The sequence below is a fragment of the Sphaerodactylus townsendi genome, linkage group LG07 (assembly GCF_021028975.2).
Source record: "Sphaerodactylus townsendi isolate TG3544 linkage group LG07, MPM_Stown_v2.3, whole genome shotgun sequence".
Taxonomy (NCBI): domain Eukaryota; kingdom Metazoa; phylum Chordata; class Lepidosauria; order Squamata; family Sphaerodactylidae; genus Sphaerodactylus; species Sphaerodactylus townsendi.
The window spans coordinates 85,348,272-85,366,748 of record NC_059431.1 but is presented as its reverse complement, the minus strand read 5'-3'; the positions used below and the strand labels follow the sequence as shown (position 1 = coordinate 85,366,748).

General features: G+C 40.8%; 1 protein-coding gene across 1 annotated transcript in view; it reads left to right on the top strand.

The window, feature by feature from the left end:
• The window catches only part of FREM1 (FRAS1 related extracellular matrix 1), an 89,949-nt gene that overhangs the window by 13,669 nt on the left and 57,803 nt on the right, over positions 1-18,477 (top strand). Inside the window, exons 3-10 of the mRNA XM_048503924.1 lie at positions 4,314-4,408; positions 5,451-5,752; positions 8,740-8,924; positions 9,813-10,136; positions 13,013-13,121; positions 15,183-15,314; positions 16,210-16,554; positions 17,411-17,553. Of these exons, the coding sequence (XP_048359881.1) occupies positions 4,314-4,408; positions 5,451-5,752; positions 8,740-8,924; positions 9,813-10,136; positions 13,013-13,121; positions 15,183-15,314; positions 16,210-16,554; positions 17,411-17,553 (1,635 nt within the window). The remainder of the gene's footprint in view (positions 1-4,313; positions 4,409-5,450; positions 5,753-8,739; positions 8,925-9,812; positions 10,137-13,012; positions 13,122-15,182; positions 15,315-16,209; positions 16,555-17,410; positions 17,554-18,477) is intronic.

The following is an 18,477-nucleotide window of genomic DNA, read 5'->3' as shown; positions in this document are numbered from 1 at the left end:
TGTTAAGTATGAGGATGCTTCCAGACCTCCCCCACCCACAAATCAAGATTAGTCAAAAGAACAAAAAGTGCCTGTCTAAAAAGTATGGTTAGGAAAATATCATCACTTGTAGACTCTGCTAATATGGCGTACAGAACTACACTACTGAAAGATGGAGTACTGAATGTGAAGCTGTCCTAGAAGACAATTTGGAAGCTTGTGCAAACTGTGGCTGCCCATTTGCTTAGAGTCTTGCTTTGGGACATTGCTATACCTGTACTATACCATTTAGCTTTTGGGTATAATTCATAATGGTGATCCTTTAAACCTTCAGATAATCTGGGACTCTTATATCTAAAGGACCATTTATAGTGGTATGAATTATGTACCATGTTGGCCCAAAGATTTTTGTCTGCAATTCCATCTTCAAGGCTTTTCTATTTTTAACCTAGATTAGCAAGGAGTCTTTTCTTTGCTCCACCTCCAGCCCTCTAAAGAACCCTTCCCTACTGGTCTTGCGAAATGTTTGTAAATTTGCGAAATGTTTGTAAATTTAGGTGGCACCAAAACAAAATTTTTACAAAATTCTGTCTGAATTTCAGCCTATGTATGATTTAATACAATTAGTGGAATTTTGAGGCTGACTTAGTAAAAGCTATTAGGCAGTAGGAGTTATGGAGATATTCTGAGACCCTGAAGAGCAGCTTCAAGTCAGAGTAGATGACCCTGATCTTGATAAACCTATCTCCTTACTTATTATAATGGTCCAAGCCAAAGGGGTGTGTGAATTTGTCTATGAAAGCGGCATGAGGCTGTGTGGGCGGATTAGACCTCCCTGGGGCATCTACTTCCTGGTGTACTGGGGGCGTTCCAGAGGCATGGCCAGGGATGGACTCACACTAGTTGACTTCCATCTGGCCTTTGCCTGCTGGAACGCTAGCACCAGGGGCTTGGACCTCCACCCCCATTTGGGAGGTGTAAGTCCATAGGGGGCTTTGCAATGGCAAGGAAGCTTTTTTTGGTCACCCCCTCCCCATGCTGAGAAGCCCTGTTGGAGGAGGCAGGGTGGCACTGGCGACAGCACCTTGTCCCACTGCTTGGGCTCTGAATTGGGCTGCCCATATCTTCATATATTTGTGTATATTTGCTTTAGTTATATGTTTGAAACATTTAATCTAGAATCTATTTTGAATTTTTTATAAGACCTAGGGTTTTTCTGCAGGTTTGACCTACTCCTGATTTTCTTGGGAGTCATTTCACAAATATTTGAATTGTTTTGGGCACTGTTCTTCCACATGTCTTCCTTCCATCTGCATGTTCACAGTTGTGGAATCTGTGTATTTTCCCCTTTACAAGCCTTAAATGATCAGAATTTTCAAGGGTTTCTCTGCTATTGTCATCTGTAGCATCATCAGTGGCATCATGGTACCCCCTTTTTTCATTTTTGCACATGGTTATATCAATATCATGGCTGCATTTTTTTTAAAAAGGCACATGTTATATCATATTATCACATCATAATATTTTATATTATCCATTTATAATATTGTAATGATAGTTTAGCATGTTCCCAGCTTTCAGTTTTAAAGTAAATCTCTAGCCTCTGTATGTGGTAGTAGAGTAACATAAAACTTCATTTCCAAATTGGAAAGAATTTGAATCAGGTAACAAGAGTTTTTGGTATAACTCAGCGGTTCTCAACCTGTGGGTCGTGACCCCTTTGGGGGTCAAATGACGCTTTCACAGGGGTCACCTAAGACTATCTGCATCAGTGTTCTTCATCTATAAAATGGATAAATGTTAGGGTTGGGGGTCACCACAACATGAGGAACTGTTGCGGCATTAGGAAGGAACTGTTGCGGCATTAGGAAGGTTGAGAACTACTGGTGTAACTCAATAAAACAATCTCTGAACAAAGATAAATCAGAACCTGCCCTTTTGTTGCTAAAGGATTCCCCTGCCCTTTTAACCATTGCAAAGGCTGCATTAAGGAAAGGCTTGTCCTGTGATCAAGTTTGCTGACATTAAAGTGAGTAATGTGCTAGGAATGTGTGACAATTTAATTACAGATTGTAATTGAAAAGTAGTTGAAGTGGAAATAAAAGCAAAGCGAGACAGTAATTAAGAAAAGATTTAGCTCTCCTTTGTTTTACTTTTTAAATTTATGGACAATTATGGCTGCCTCTTCATATGAAAGAAAAACATATTAGGAAGTGTAAAACAGATGTTTCTTTTTAACAAAGCAAATTGTGTCTGATAATCGCTTTTCTATTTATGGTGAGAGTCCCGCTGAAGGGAAAAAAATCATTATTTATCTCCCTCGTTATCAATTAAAAGGAACTAATGATGGAAAATTACAGTTTTTTGATATTATGAGTATTATTTTCTGATAGATAGCATTGTCTTACCAAGATACAGTTATCTTCCTGCCTTGGGACAAGATGATTTCTCAAGGCTAAGAGCAATTTCAAATGTGACTTAAATTGCCTTTGAGTCTCTTAACATCTGATGTAATTTTCATACATGAGGCTTAATTTGGCTCTTAAAAAACTGAATCCTAAGAGGTGGGAGATTTAGTTTACGGTTGGCAGTTCTTGCTTGGGAAATTCCTAAAGATTTGAGAGCAGCACATAAGGAGGGCATTCTGCCCTCCAAAGTTGCCATTTTCTCCAGAGGAACTGATTTCTGTTATCTAAAGATCAATTGTAATTACAGTAGAACTCCAACCCCACCTGGAGGTTGGCAGTCCTAATTCAGACTTCTTCAAAATCACTCCCAGATTAACAGCATCTGTATTCAAGACCAGAAGTATGAACCCAGGCTCAAATGTATTTCCTAGCTTCCTGTGCAAAAATACTGTGATTGGCTGTTGTGGGTTTTTCGAGCTGTGGGCTGGTAGTTTTTGCTCCTAACATTTCACCTGCATCTATGACTGGCATCTTCAGAGGCATATCACAGTGCCACAGAGAGAAACACACCTCACTGTGACATGTTTGTGAAGATGCCAGTCATAGATATGGGCAAAATGTTAGCAGCAAAAACTACTAGATTATGGTCATGCAGCCCGGAAGACCCACAACAGCCAGTTGACTCTGGCTGTGAAAGCCTTCAATAATACAATACCACGATTATTTGTTAATCCAGAGAATGGTGTACCTACAGTTCAGCAAAAAGAGGGAGCCCATCTTAGGTGACAGACTTAGGAAACCGTACAGTGGCTTCCCAATAATTGACTTATTACTGAAGCAATCTGTGAACACAAAACATATAGTGTAATATGGGCACCTGTAATACAATGAGAATTTTGTCTAGATTTGTTTTTACATTCACATAAAAAAACAATTGAAATAACTATTTTTAAGCCTAATGTCTGACAGTGATTAAACTTATTGGCAGCAGAATCAGGAGCAGTATTGGGCTTTTTTAATCCTTTGAAGAAGCTTGTACATAGTTCTTGTTTATTTTTTATCTTCACAGCAGCTCTATGAGGTATGATGGGCTTCCTAGCTCAAGTTTCATGGCTGAGTGGTGATAGGAACATGGAGCTCTCTAGACTTTGAACATTATTACACACTGGCTGGCTAGCTATTAGCAAATATGATAGTCAATAGTCATGAGATTGTATTGTCGAAGGCTTTCACAGCCAGATTCAACTGGTTCTGGTGGGTTATCTGGGCTGTGTGGCTGTGGTCTGGTGAAAACCCACCAGAACCAGTCATGATATTGATTATGCTCCTTTGTATTTGGAAGGCTCAAAATCAATTTCTGAACCTTAAAGAACACCTCAACCAGTATCATGGCTATGTAGGCAAAATAATTTAGTAACAATAGCCACTTTGTATAAATGAGATAATATGATTTTGAAAAAGGAATACACAGGCACAAATACACATAAATACAGGCATAAAGGTGCACAAATACGGTTGACTGGCGTTCCTTACTATGCATTCCCTTCTGTCCAAAGAATTCTGTGTTTCATAATGTGTAAAATAGCTCTTATTGTGGGATAATGGATATTACTAAAATGTACAGGTTTGAGTAAGAACCTTCTTGCTTCTATGTTAGCACAATCTGACCATGGAATAGGAATTGCTGGCTGAGAAGAAGTCATACTCTGTGGTGGAACAGCAGCACAGGTCCAGAATCCTGCCTATATGTTGATACTTTGATTAGAACTTTACAAAAGAAACATTAAAAGAGTTTAAAAATATTATTCACCTCTTTGTGAACAATAGTTCCTGTATTACTAGTTTTTAATGCTAAGGGATGAATATCATTCCTATTTTATTACATGTTTCTCAAGACAATCAACATCACAAGCTTATTTTTGACAGGTATTTGATTGCCATTTTCTTCCCAATGAAGTCAAGTACACTCACAATGGCTGCCCAATTGTCAATGAAGACTGGGTCATGCTGAGGTTATACAGGTATACCATTCTTGAGTATTATTTTGTAAAGAGTATTCCTTAGGAACAACAGACTCATTTCCAACATTTAGTAGACAGAAATTAGAATGTTTTCTACCTGTGGGCTCATATACATTTTAGTACTTTCTTCTTATGCCACAATGATGAATAATAAACCAAGGGTTATATGAAATGGATAAATACCAAGCACATAATGATTCATTCTTTTTCTAGGTCCAGCAATTAAGATTTTTCCCCCCTGCCATTGATCATTAAAGTTAATGATGGCAACTATCATTCCAAAAATGAATCTCTCAAGAGCCCTTTTCAGATCTTACATCCATGTGTACCAGGAATTTTCTAAACATGTACAGAATCTCTCAATATGAAAATGTGACAATGCACATTTTTATACATATACAGCTTTGCTATTTATAAACTGACTTGTGGATTTGCCAAGGTTCCAGGGTTCTAGTTTATACACATCAAAGCTGTATACGTATATGAAATATACGTATGTTCAGACTACATGGCAACCACACAGCCTGGGAATATCATGGACAGTGTACTCAGATATCTGCAGTTCTCAGGATCCCAAGATACATAAATGTAACATCTGACCAGGGATAAGACACTAGATTCATGAACCCAGGCCCATAGTTTGCTGAACACAATCACAACTCATGCCACTATCCTATGATAAAAACTGGTGAAGGTCTCCTGACTAAAAACTAACTTAAAAAAAAACTTCTTTTAAAAACCAGTCACTGGCATGACCAGCTGTTGTTTCCTTTGTATACTACATTAAGGATATGCAAAGATTTTAAAAGAAATAAAAACAAAAACGTTACAAAATAGTTGTGCTAGAGATACTGTGGCTTGGGAAATCCCTTATGGTGAATTGCCATTTTATCACCAAACAAGATCATTTCAGATATTTTCAGTTTATTCCTACAATAAGATCAATTGCAACAAAACTTTTAATAAAATTTTGTAGACTTTGGCATGCATGTTGATGTGTTGTCACTGCTTCCTAAAATCTATTTTTATTTATCCTTTGCAGATTTACAGAAACAGAAACGTTCACAGAGACGTTCACCCTTCATGTTCAATTACTTGAACCAGACTGTAATATTATTAAAACAATTCCCAAGGCCCTGGAGGTTTCTGAGTTTCATGGCCTGTCTAATGTCATTGACAAGAACACAATTTCTTTAAACTATAACAGAAAGATAAACTTGGAGTGCACTATAAGCCTGATATCCTCAGAGACCTTTCTACCAGCCCATGGTCAGTTGGTTACTGGAAAAGCTAAAGAAGAAGGGCCTCGTGGGGACCATCCTCAAAACTTCTTCTCCACATCCAGTATGGCAAACTTTGTTACTGATTATTTATTGCTATTTTCATTTAGGGAAGAAGGTATTTGGAACTCATTACTGTTTGAGATGCAAGTAGTATCAACTGTTCCTGGAATGTACTGGGACATGTCCCAGGAAAATCAGCTGGCGTACTACATACACTTTAGACACTATCTGTGGTTGGCTTTTCTCCCAGATGTATCTAGGCCAAAGCAGGTATCCAGACCCAGTCCTCAATCCTCAGACTGCCAACCACTCCTATGCCTGTCCTGATGGCAAAAAGGCTGGCCTCCCCAGGTCAGGCAATGCATAGCTCCTGTACATAGCTGAGTGTCATCTTTAAGAGCTTGTAGTGGGGCCAGACTGGCCAGGCAAATTAGGAACAGATGTTTGATGTCAGGCAGTTCAGCTGTGCATGCACATAATTAAACTTTGCCCATATAAGATGCCAAATGGCAAGCTAGTGAGGAAGCTCCAGGTCTTCTCCAGGCTGTGGAGGAAAGATTTAGAACAAGAGGAGGAGAGGGAACAAGTTTCAATTAACCCTCCTCAACTCTGCATCTGAAGCCTTTGCTGGGGTCTCAGCTGAAGCAGACTAGTAAGCCCCCTGTATCCCCACAAATGCCTGGCTTTTTATTTTTAACAATACTTATAGCCATCATTGTAATATAATGGAAAGTACTAATGCTCAGTGTCACACAGTATTGGAAGTATCATAGGTCTTTTCTGCACAGCACAAATAAAAACATCTTTAAGGCATGAAAAGAAGCATTTTGGAAAGGAAGTTTGCACTGCTTTTCCCCCAAGATGTCCTCAGGATGTTTTATTTATTTTATTTATTTATACCCAACTTATTTTGAAAATGCTAAACTAGCGATCTCTTTTCCCCAGACAGGTTGAAGGCATTTCCTGCTTGCTGTGCAGAAAGCAGGAAACATCTTATTGTTCCCACCTGAGTTTAAAGCTCTAACTTTCAATCTCCCCAAAGCTTGCACCCACCATTTTCTGTGACCCAAGGAATGCTGTTTTGGAACTGCCGTTTTGGCAGTTCTCTGTGCCATGGGCAGATCTGCCCATCTGCCCATGGCACAGAGAATTCCAAGACAGCAGAAAATGGCAGGCATGAGCTCCTGGCAAAACAGAAGTAGGAGCTATAACAGTGGAGGGGGGAGACAGGTAAGAGAATGGTTTTGGGATGAAACTAGGTGCAGAGCGAGGAGGAACTGCGTTCGGGGCATGCGCCATGAGCCCCTGCCGCAGCGCCATCCATCCTTACCTTGCCCCAGAATGTCCCTGGAACATCCTGGAACGCCCCAGCCATTCCCCCCGCCCCATTGGCTCTACGCCACTGGATGAAACACTTTATTTGTCTGTGCTATGAGGACAATTGAAAAGCTGAAACAGTTATTTAGAAAACATCTAGAAGATTTTTGTGTGTGTTGTGCAGAATGTCTCATAGTCTGTATAGTCCTATTTTAGTACTCTGTAGACAAAAACAGTAATGGATGCCAGCATCCCAAAAATTCTTTTTATATGTTGGATGAGTCAAGGTATATTCACATTAGCTATGGTTGCCAGACAACCAGCGGGAGATGGGGAAAGTGAGGATTCCTTCTGAAGTTGTAGTGATTAGCAGTGCTGTTACAATGACAGGTTATGTCTGAAGTGATGTCATCACACTGGGGGCACTCTATCAGTTGCCTGCCCCACTATGATATCACTTACAAGTTACATTAGAAGCATTTCTCCAGGGATATCAACATGAAGGGAAACGCATGAAACATCTAGAATTACAAAAAAAAAAGAAGAAGAAGCAGTTTTGGGCTAGAAATTTAAATTCAAAACAATTCCTCAACAATCAAATATGCATATTTAATTATACCATTAATGATTATATATTGTACAGTTAAAGCTTCATGCTTTATATTTTTTCAATTAGCCATTAGATATCAATGGCCATAAGAATATATGTGATAAAATAAAATCAGACCAAGATCAAAGCAGCTTTTAAAGTCTCCAATGCAGCTTCCAAAATGAGTTCACAGTAACTGCAAAAATATCAAAATCTTCTTGTTTGTTGAGTATACCAACTGACAATGATTACAGTGGTTGACTTTCAGGTCATATTCAGGTGCCTCATTCAGTAGATATCAGTAGTGAAAGGCTTTGGAGGTTGGTTCAAAAAGTTTTTGACAGAAACAAAAAGGTGTGGAATTGACCTACAACCCACTAAAACTAAAAAAAAGGTTAAAAGGGTCACGGAAAAATTAACATAAATAAATCTCTTTTTTAAAAAGTAGTATACATTTTAACAAATACACAGGAGTATCACAAATATGTATAAAACATTCCTTGGGTCCTGATAAAAGTGAACACCAAACATGTTTCATCTATTGCTTTTTCAGTAGTACATTATAACAATTCACTGTACTCCTGTGTCAAAGAATGTATATAGCTATATATGGGACCTTCTAGCCCCAGTAAGTCCTGTATGCAGTACCCAATATCCATAATAGTATCCATATTATGCAGCATCCAAAATACACATTTTATTCTGACACAAGGAGTGTTTCAGACACTATATTTACTTTATGTTGCCATTGCTCGTTTGTTAAAATGTATTTCTTACTGCTTTTGAAACAGGAGGTTTACTTATTTACTTACTCAACACTGAACTCTTCATCTGACAACCTGGACTGCAACCAAAACCTGGAAATGCACCCTCTCCCCCTTTAGTCAGGGCAGTGTCCCCATCTCAGAATCTATTTCTGGCAAATTAAGGGATTGTGTGAGACCACCTAGGCAGATGGCTTTTGCTTGTATTATTATCAGAAGGGTCACAGTTGAATGTTGAGAGGTAGGTCAGAATGGAAAGTAGTAAATTTCAATTGTGTTTCAATTCAGAGTTGCTTTTAGCTAACTGTAACTGTGTGCACTTTTTCTGCAAGTTTCTGTTGTAACTTTATTTCATTGTAACTTCTATTGAACTGTTAGAACATAGGTGTCTGAATGGGAACTGCACTTCAGGTCTGAAGACCGTTCAGAACATCAGAGTGACATGTGAGGATTTTCTCTTAATGGGCCTTAGATATCAGCACCTGGACCCTCCTTCGCCCAACATTGATTACATTCCTATCAGGCTGGATCTCACTGACATCCGAAGCAAGACTGTGTATAAGGTATAAATCATAAATGACTGAGCATACATGGAAATTTCAAACAAATGGGTGTTATTATATAGCAAAGTGTTCCTAACAATAAAACAAGGAGTATAGCCTTGCTTTCTGTCCTTAGCTGTTATATTTTCCTTCCTTCTTGAAACAATTCTCCTGAAGGGCGCACATTCACAACATGGATATTTCTAGACAAATTTATGAGCAAGAGATGTTAAGAATCTTTTGTAGGCCTGCCCAACGTGTGACTCATTAAGGCAGATGCAGCCCAGTAGCTATTTTTAAGGCAGCCCACCAAAGATTTGATCAGCATCCTATTTGTTCTCTTTGCTGAGCCTGAAAAAAAAATCTGGCTAATCAGAGTACATGACTGGACAAACTACGTTCTGCCTGATAATTCATGAGTGGTAAAGGAGTGATCTGTTGTCCTACTGGAATGGTTGCCAACTCCAGGTTGTAAAATTCCTGGAGATTTGGGAGTGGAGCCTGGGGAGAGCAGGGTTTGGTAAGGGGGACCTCAGCCAGGTATAATTCCATAGAGTGTACCATCCAAAGCAGTTGTTTTCTCCAGGAGACCTGATCTCTAAAGTCTGGAGGCAGTTGTAATTCCTGGAAGACTCCAGGCCACACCTGGGGATTGGCAACTCTGTGTCCCAGTCATATGACTTTCTTGAAATATGTATATGGCCAGTTGTAAGACAGTGTTTTCCTGATGCATTTTCAATAAAGGAATTATTTGAAAAAGCTACCCAGAAAAATTGTATCAAAATCAGCCTTGTAATCACGGAATGTGCTCTTAAAGCAGGTGTAGGAATTCTGCCATCAGAAAGGGATTCCGCTGTAGTTAGCCATCCTCTTTTGTCACATGTTAATGTGTTGTTTCTTCTCCTGTAGTCCGAACGTGCTTGGCTTCCAGTTCAGATCAAAGGAGCAATTTCTAACCAGGCTCCCCAAGCTGCCTTCATGGCTATGTTCATCCTGGAAACAGACCAGTTCATTCTGAGCCCTTTGTCTACAGCCATATTGGATGCTGAAGACAGTGAAACGCCCAAATCTCTTCTGGTGTTCAACATTACCAAGCCACCCCAAGAGGGCTTCATCACTCATCTGCAAGACCACACAAAGCCTATCTCATCCTTCACATGGAACAGCCTGAATGATATGCTTATTGCATATCAACCACCAAATAGCAGCCACTCAGAGAGGAAAAATTATGAGGTAAAAAATAAGGTGGCTTGTCTCCTCCTTTGCAGTTGAAAGGTTTATAACCCCTGTAAAGACATATTATGTATGATGGATGAATGTATGGAAGGATCACATTTTTCTTGAATTCATGAAACTGCCCTCTGGTCAGGCAGAACACTGGTTTATCATAGTCAGTATAGTCTACTCCGGCTGGCAGCATCCAGGGGCGTAATGAGGCAGCCCTGGGCAAACTGTAGCCCTGGGCAAAACCTGAGTTGTTTCCCTCCCCCTCCCATGGGCGGCCACTCCACCACGATCAAATTTTTTTTTTGCACCAGGACAATGGGGGATAGGGGCACCCCTTTTGGGAGTCCATAACTTTGGACTCCCTGAACCAAACCTCACCAAACTTGGGGGGTAGCATAAGGACAGTCTCCTGATGATACGCTGAAATTATGGTGCCGCTAGCCTAAAAACTGCGCCCCCTGCAGGCCAAAAAGGAAAACCACTAAAATACCCCAAAACGAACCCAGCATTTTGATGCCCCCCACAAGGTGATGCCCTGGGCAGCTGCCCACCTTGCCCAATGGGCATTACGCCAGTGGCAGCATCTCCTTGGGGTTGCAGGCATAGGTCTTTGACATAACCTTCTATCCAGTCCTCTAAAACACACAACCATATGCACAACTGGAGATGCCATGGATTGAAACTGAGCTTTCTGCATCCCAAGCAGCTACTCTACCACTGAGCTACAACTCTGCCCTGAGGAACCACAGTCTCCTCTTTTCCCCTCCATGTATTCATCCAAACTTTTGAACAGAGGTCATACAGGTGGTCTTTCTACGTGTGATCTGGATCCTGCCACAGATAATCGTTTGTGCAGACACATAATATCTGTTCAGAAGGTCAGGTGAATGAGTGATGGTTGAGACTGGATGGTGAGATTCTGATTCTTCCTCAGTATTCTCATTTCACATCTGCCCGGGGTTTCACTTTTTCTCTCCAGGACATATTTATTGGCCGGTTGGAGAAAATATTTGTCCTGGATGTTCAAAGTATAATAGCATCCAGTGGAAAAAAATTGTCCTGGATGTTCAGAGTACAGTAGAAGGTGCCCTGTGGCAGCTAGGATACTTCTGGTCAGTTCACACCATCTTTGCTAGCAATATGTTTCAGCAGAGTCCTTTAGCCTCTTCTGTTTGGAAGCTGGGAGAAAATCAGAAGATGAGGGAACTTAGGCTCGTAATAAAACCAGTAAGATTGTTTTGATGCTTCTTAGGGTCAAACTTGACTTGATGGCATCCTTGTGGCTGATGTAGGTCTGCTGTCACCATTTTAAAGTGTAGCAGTCTCCCCCCCACCACCACTTTGGTCCTTGAAAAATAATTTATTTGTGGGGGGGGGGGGAGAATGAAACAAGGGTTCCATTCTCTGAGCATGATCAAGACTGGGTCCTTGTGGCATTTTAATATCACTTTAAAATGGGAATGTGGCTACCATGAGGATGCCATGAGGATATTTAGTTTGCCCCTTAGAAAAAGGGATTTCTATTCTCATTGTAAGAGATGAAATCTAGAACTCATCAGAGATTCAATGGTAGGAAACAGGTCTGTTTATTCTGAGTGGAATTTAGTTCAGCAGAATTGTGGAATGTTGCAACAGCTACAAGAAAATTATACATAAAAATAATTTTCTTGCCTTTCTTTATCCCCCCCCCCCACACACACACACACACACATTGGAAGACTTGTTTCATGCATCCCTGCCACCTGCCAAAATGTTACTTTTCATAATGGCTTAATTTCTTTCAGATTTTGCTAAATTAAGGAAAGAAACTGTTTCTGGCTTCAGCATATCTAAGGCCGTTTCCTCGCGACGTATGCGCAAAGCCATGACGCCGTGGAAACGGTAAAGAACCGCTTCATAATGCGAAAGTGTTCAGACGCGAAGAGCGCGGAGGTAGCGCATTCAAGCGCCGTCGCTGAAACGCTTTAAACCGGCGCGAAGACGTCGATTCAGGAAAACGCTTTAAACCACTCTTTTTTTTTCCCCCCTGTGACGCATCGACGCCGCGACTTCCGGTGGCTAACAGCCGCCATGGAGCCAGCCTTCAAAATGGCTTTGCATCGCTGCCAGACGGCTGCTGGGTCACCTTTTTCCCCCAATAATACACACACGTTCGCCCCTGGTGCTTTCCCTGCATGGCGGGCAAGCACCTTTCCCCAGACTCCATGCACTGGGACTGACAGTAGCTGGAGTGGGGAGGCAACTGACAGATGGGGACGGCAGGACATCAGGGCAGTCACGTTGTCCATCGCGACTGCTGGCAAGTAAGCATGACGCCGGGCCTGCACGCCTCGCAGCGCAGGCTATTAACATCGCTGGAGACGCCAGCCTCGCGAAGCGCTTCAGTGCGAATCGTCACATTTCTGCGGGGCTGCTGGACGCCCGCTAGGCCCGCCGTTCAGGTGTGAACGCTTTTCGCATAACGCGTCGCACTCCATGCAACGCCATCGACAAGATCGCCGCTTTTGGCCGCGCGGTCTCCGCCTTTTAAATAAGTATAATTAGTGCTCCCTCTTGTGGAAGTTTTAATACATGACTCACATGTGACACGGCTCTTTAGAACTGTACATATCACCTGTGAAGAAAACAACATATTTTTGAAAAGAGAGAAATAAAGACCCATGAAAAAATAATAGGATATCTTAAATATTTCAATTCCACATTATTAATACTCTAAGCTTCCTCAGCTCATATATTGTGTGTAGTACCATACTATACTATGAGACTACTAAAATCCTCTAAGGATTTTGATTGTCTAGTTTGTATTTTATACTGGCCATCCCAGTAGTTATATCTCAACTGTGGTATATTTAGTAAGCAGTATGTGTATTTTTCTACACCAGGTGGAGTTTGAAGTTCACGATATCCTGTTTGAAAAGAGTTCACCAATTACTGTTTATATCTCTGTTAGAACAACACATACAAATGCTCCCCGTGTTTCATGGAATACAGGTGAGAATTCATTTCATGTTGGGTATTTTAAAAGGGGTCCCCAATATTTTTGAGTCTTTGGAATTCTGACATACCATGACAGGAATAGTCACAAAATGACTGCCACAAAAGAACTGCCACCAGAGGTGCAGCCAGCCATGAAATGACTGCAGCTTACCTTCAGTCACAGAATCATGCAGTGAAGATCTTTGTGCTGTGGTAACAGCTGCTGCCAAAGCAATATTTTTAAAAATCTGCATAACCAATCAGAAGCCTTGCTGGGCAAAACCTCCATCCTGCCCCACCCACTATCTAAAAACATTTGACAGACACCAGCAAAGGTATTGATGGGCGTCATGATGGGGAACCCTTGTTTAAGAGAGGATGCAACTCCAGAGATAAAATGGAACAAGCTAATTTTCTCTAGTGGTATGGCTTTTATTTTTAATAGGTATAAAACAACTATAAAGTTACTATAAACTAATCTAGCCCCTCAGCCATGAACCTTTCCTATCACCTGTCCATGAACTCTTCCTTGCCCATTCACTTGCAAGTATTTTACCACGCATGCTTTCAGCTTCCCAGCATTGATGGAAAAGCATATGTAGGTGGTGCACGGTGGCAGTTTCTGGTAGCAGGAATAAAGCTGCGTGCCCCAGCCACTGTTTTGAGGGAAAGGACATGAATAGGGTCAGGCAAATGTGAACACAGGCAGTAGGGGGGCTTGTGAGTGGGTGAAGGATGCACAGTCAGTGGAAGGGACATGCAGGTGAGTGGGTTGACGAAAAACATGAGGGGACCTGTTAGTGGATAGAAGGGGAGCATTGGATAGTGTGTGCTCAGTGCCCCTCAAACACTGGAAGCAGCACTAGGGATAGGGAAGGATCTTGTAAATTATAGGCCTAGATCAGGGGTAGGGAACCTGCGGCTCTCCAGATGTTCAGGAACTACAATTCTCATCAGCCCCTGTCAGCATGGCCAATTGGCCATGCTGGTAGGGGCTGATGGGAATTGTAGTTCTTGAACATCTGGAGAGCCGCAGGTTCCCTACCCCTGGCCTAGATCTAGATCCATTAGTGAAAACTTTTATCAAAGAGAGAATTATAAATCATTTAGAAGAAAGTCCTCTTGGTGAAGAAGATACTAGTCATTGCACCAAAGGAGCTCACACTCTAAATCAGTGTTTCCCAACCTTTTCGACATTACAGTACCCTTGACCTCACTCTTCATATCTCACGGTACCCCTGCCATCCCCCCACCTTCCCCTCCCAGTGCCCCTGCTTGCCACCCTCCCACCTTCCCCTCCCAGGGTGAAGGGAAGCACTGGGGGGGAGTGGCTGCTGACATTGTGGCAGGCCCTGCCCCCTGGGCCAGCTCCATGTCCTTGCTGGTGCCGGTGGGAGACACTGCAAAAGTGAGGGGGACCAGTAGTGTTGCCGCGGTACCCCTGGGACATGCTCACGGCATCCCAGGGTACCACGGAACCCTGGCTGGGAATCACTGCTCTAAATAATAAAGTCATCACCATTAATGAGTACTTTTTTATCTGATGACTGTCCATTTCTGATAAATAATGGCTTACAGAATTAAACAATTATTGGAAAAAAGAGGTGGCTGTGCAAATCGTATCGAAGTCTGTCCCTCTAGGTTTAAGTGTGTTAAACTCCACCTATTAAAAATCTATACTCCCCTGTGAGTTTGGGGTTTTTCCCCAAGAAGATCTGAATGCATGAAGAGTCTGCTTTGGTGAACTGAGGGAAAGAGATCTGAAGACTATTATCTGCATTGCAGCTTCCTGAAAAAAAATTAAGATTTTATTTTGAGGAATCGCCAGCAAAGATTTAAATGAATGAAAATTAATTTGTGTATAGTACAGTATATTTTACACTTGTACAGAGTCTTCAAGCAAGTCAGGTGGTGGTTTTAAATATTTCACTTAAAACATATAATGAATTAACATCCTAATAAATTCAGTGTCATGATAATTCTAAATGATTTCAATGGTACTGAACTCACTTCAGTTGTTCTGGATTGGCTACATAATCCTCCTCCCTTCTTGAAATATTTCGCTTTGTTTTATAGGTCTTAATCTTTTGGAAGGGCAGTCCCGACCAATCACTTGGGAACAGTTTCAGATTGTGGACAATGATGATATAAATGGTGTTCGCTTAGTTGTCATTGATGGTTTACTGCATGGACAGCTCACACTAAGAGGTATCATGACTTGGTTAATGTCTTCATGAGGACTAGTATTTAGCCTTCTACTATTAGAATAAGGGATTCTGGGCATGATTCACATTTGCACATGACCTGATGTGAGTACCTCAGGAGTATGCTGAGATTTTAATAGGGTTATTAAAATATGAAGGAGAATACTGCATCCGTGAGAAGTATAGATCAGCTATGTGAAAGTCTGTTACCTGAAGAGGTAGAAGTCTCTCCCTTTTAGAGCAGGGAACTAGCAAGAGCAGACTCCTAGCAAAAAGTCAGGTAAGCTCAAGATCTTGGTTACCTATGTCTTACAGAAGTCAGCTTTTGCAAGAAATTCTGCAGGAGAGCAAATAAAATTTAACAATTTTATTTAACAATTTTGTTTCGGGATAATGGAAATACACAAGCATACAATAATCAAAACAGCAGAACACACACACAGTCCTACGATATAAGCAGTTGTGAGGGGCTATACCTGGAATAGGTGAAGGAATTGGGGAAGTAAGTCAGCTGATCTTGGAGTGGAATGCTCCAATGAGCAAAGCTGCTCTTAGCTCTAGTAGAAGAGCAAGATGTTATGGAACAGTATCACAGACAGGTGTCCAGAGATATTGAAAAGGGCTACTGGGTGAGGGAGCTTCTTATAGGGAAAAAGGACCCTCATGGTTGTGCAGTGACCCTTAATTTCCCAGGACAAAGAGGAGCCTTGACTTTCTGGGGAAGGGCAAGAGTTAGACATCAACCATAATAGCTGTTGTTCACAGAGAACTTGGAGAGAAGCAGTTGATACTTCTGTTTCTAATCTTCATCCTCAACCATCATTAAGTGATTTGTGATTGAGTATATTTGTCTTGAGTATATACCAATTATGAATTACATCCCTTATATTGTTTAACAGGAGGAAAAGGATTCATGTTCACGGTGTCAGACCTTAAGGCTGGAGTTGTTCGTTACCACCATGATGACAGCGATTCCACAAAGGACTGTATTGTCTTTAGAATCTTTGATAGCCGACACAGCAGTCGCCATAGGTTCCCAATCAACATTTTACCTAAAGATGATAGTCCCCCATTTCTAATCAGCAACACTGAAATAGAAGTGTATGAAGGTCAAACAATCCTGATCCAAAGTTCAATGCTTCTAGCTACTGACATAGATTCTAGTGATGACTACATACTCTTTAACATCACAAAAACAGCACAGGCAGGAGAAATAATGAAGAAACCTGGATCAGACCTTATTGGTAAAGTTAGACACCATCTGGTGGAGGAGAATTATTTGTTTGTTATAATATTTTGATGTTATGTTGGGGGAAGGTGTGTGTGTGTGTGTGTGTGTGTGTTGTCATGTCACTTTGCAAATTCATTCCCATGTTGCACTAGATTTTGAAATCTTATGGTTGAAATCTTATGGTTGTCCACAATGTATTAATATCAGTATCATCCCAGTATCATCATTTCAGTATCATCCCTTCTCTTTTAGTTGGAATGACCTTCGCTAAATGATTTGTAGCTTTTATTATCAAATACACTCTGAAATTCTCCCTAGTATAATGGATTCCCAACATTTAGAGAGACTTTAGATTATGCCAGTTTATAATTTACAGAAGTGGTGAGGCTTGCAGTGGCAGTGCTGCAACCGTGCTGCCCTGTTGCTACCACAGAGGCTTCCTGCTGGTGCGGGTAGACTTGCAAAACAAAACTGCCTGTCCGCTGCTAAGATGCTTCTTTGAGACTGAATAGACTTAACATGTCCCCAAAGGGGCAAGTAAGTCCAAGTTCACCACCCACAGTATAAACCAGTGAATGGCTAGGAGAATGCTGACTACAGTGTCCCTGACTTTTTGGTTTCAAAACCATGGACCCGAGTAGTGACCGGCCGCTGGTGCCTTTGCCCCCTCCAGGATATCCCTTTCTCCAGTGCAGGGGGCAAACATGTCAGCAAAGCTTCACAACAGCTCCACAACTCTATTTAGCCCCCGCCCCCTGTATGATTGCTTTGTAAGAATGCTATTGAAATTTTGGTTTCCTGAAAATAGAAATAGAACTGTTATTTGTATTTATATTAGGAGTTAATGTATTCTCTTTATGATTCAACAGATTATCCAGTGACTAAATTTCTTCAAAAGGATCTGTTCAATGGGATGATTTATTACCATCATTTAGGAGGAGAAATATTTGAAGATTCAATTGAATTGGTTTTGTGTGATAGCCATGATCCTCCTAATTTTTCAGACATTCAGGTATGTCATCATAAAATTTCTTGTAATGCCATAGGGAGTGGGAACACACAACAGGTTGAATCTGAAATGGAGCTTTCCTTCAATATAGGGAGCCTTGTGTCAGTGAAATGCACCTGCTCCACCGAAGTGGAGTTCTTTGTGCCAAAAAAAGGCTCGACCGTTAGCAGAACTGAAACAGAACAGAATATGAATTCACAGGAATTTCTTCTTTCCAACAGGATTGAGTTGGCCCATATTTGAACTGAAATACTTTTTTTTTTTAAAACCCTTTTTTAAAAAATAGGAGAAAAAGGGGGAAAATTCAAAATCTAGCAATTAAATTTAAAAACAAATAAAAGTAAAAAAGTATACGTAAAATAGAGACAAAAATATAATAACAGTGGTGGCATTCTCTAAAATGAACATTCTAATAGAAAACTAATATAATTTCTTCCTAAAAAACTAAATGATTAAATATGAGCACAATTTTTTTTCACTCAGTAAATTTCGGGTTCAGGTTTTAAAACCCTGTTAATTTTTGTAGGCTGGAAGAGAAGATGTTTTCAACTGAATACTAGACTGAAGAGCTCCCCGCCACCATATGCCAGGTCCACGTGAACCTGGGAAATAGTGCTGGGGGTAGTAGAGTGCGAGGCTTGAGTTCCAGATGAAAAAGCCTTCTTATGATTGTCTTTTTTGTTACCAGGGCTATTCGGCGAGAATTAGGGTTCAGTAAAGGAAACATCCCCAAAATGCCAATATGACTTGGTGGTAGGGGGAGAGTTTGGTGAATTTTACTAAATCACCATCCCTAAATAATATCTAAACATGAAAGAGCAAGGAGATAGAAAAATGTTTCCAAAACATTTTCAGAAAATTCAGTGCCTTTTACTATACAATTGAGAATAAAATAGAATAAGTTTTATAAAACTGTGAAATTATTTC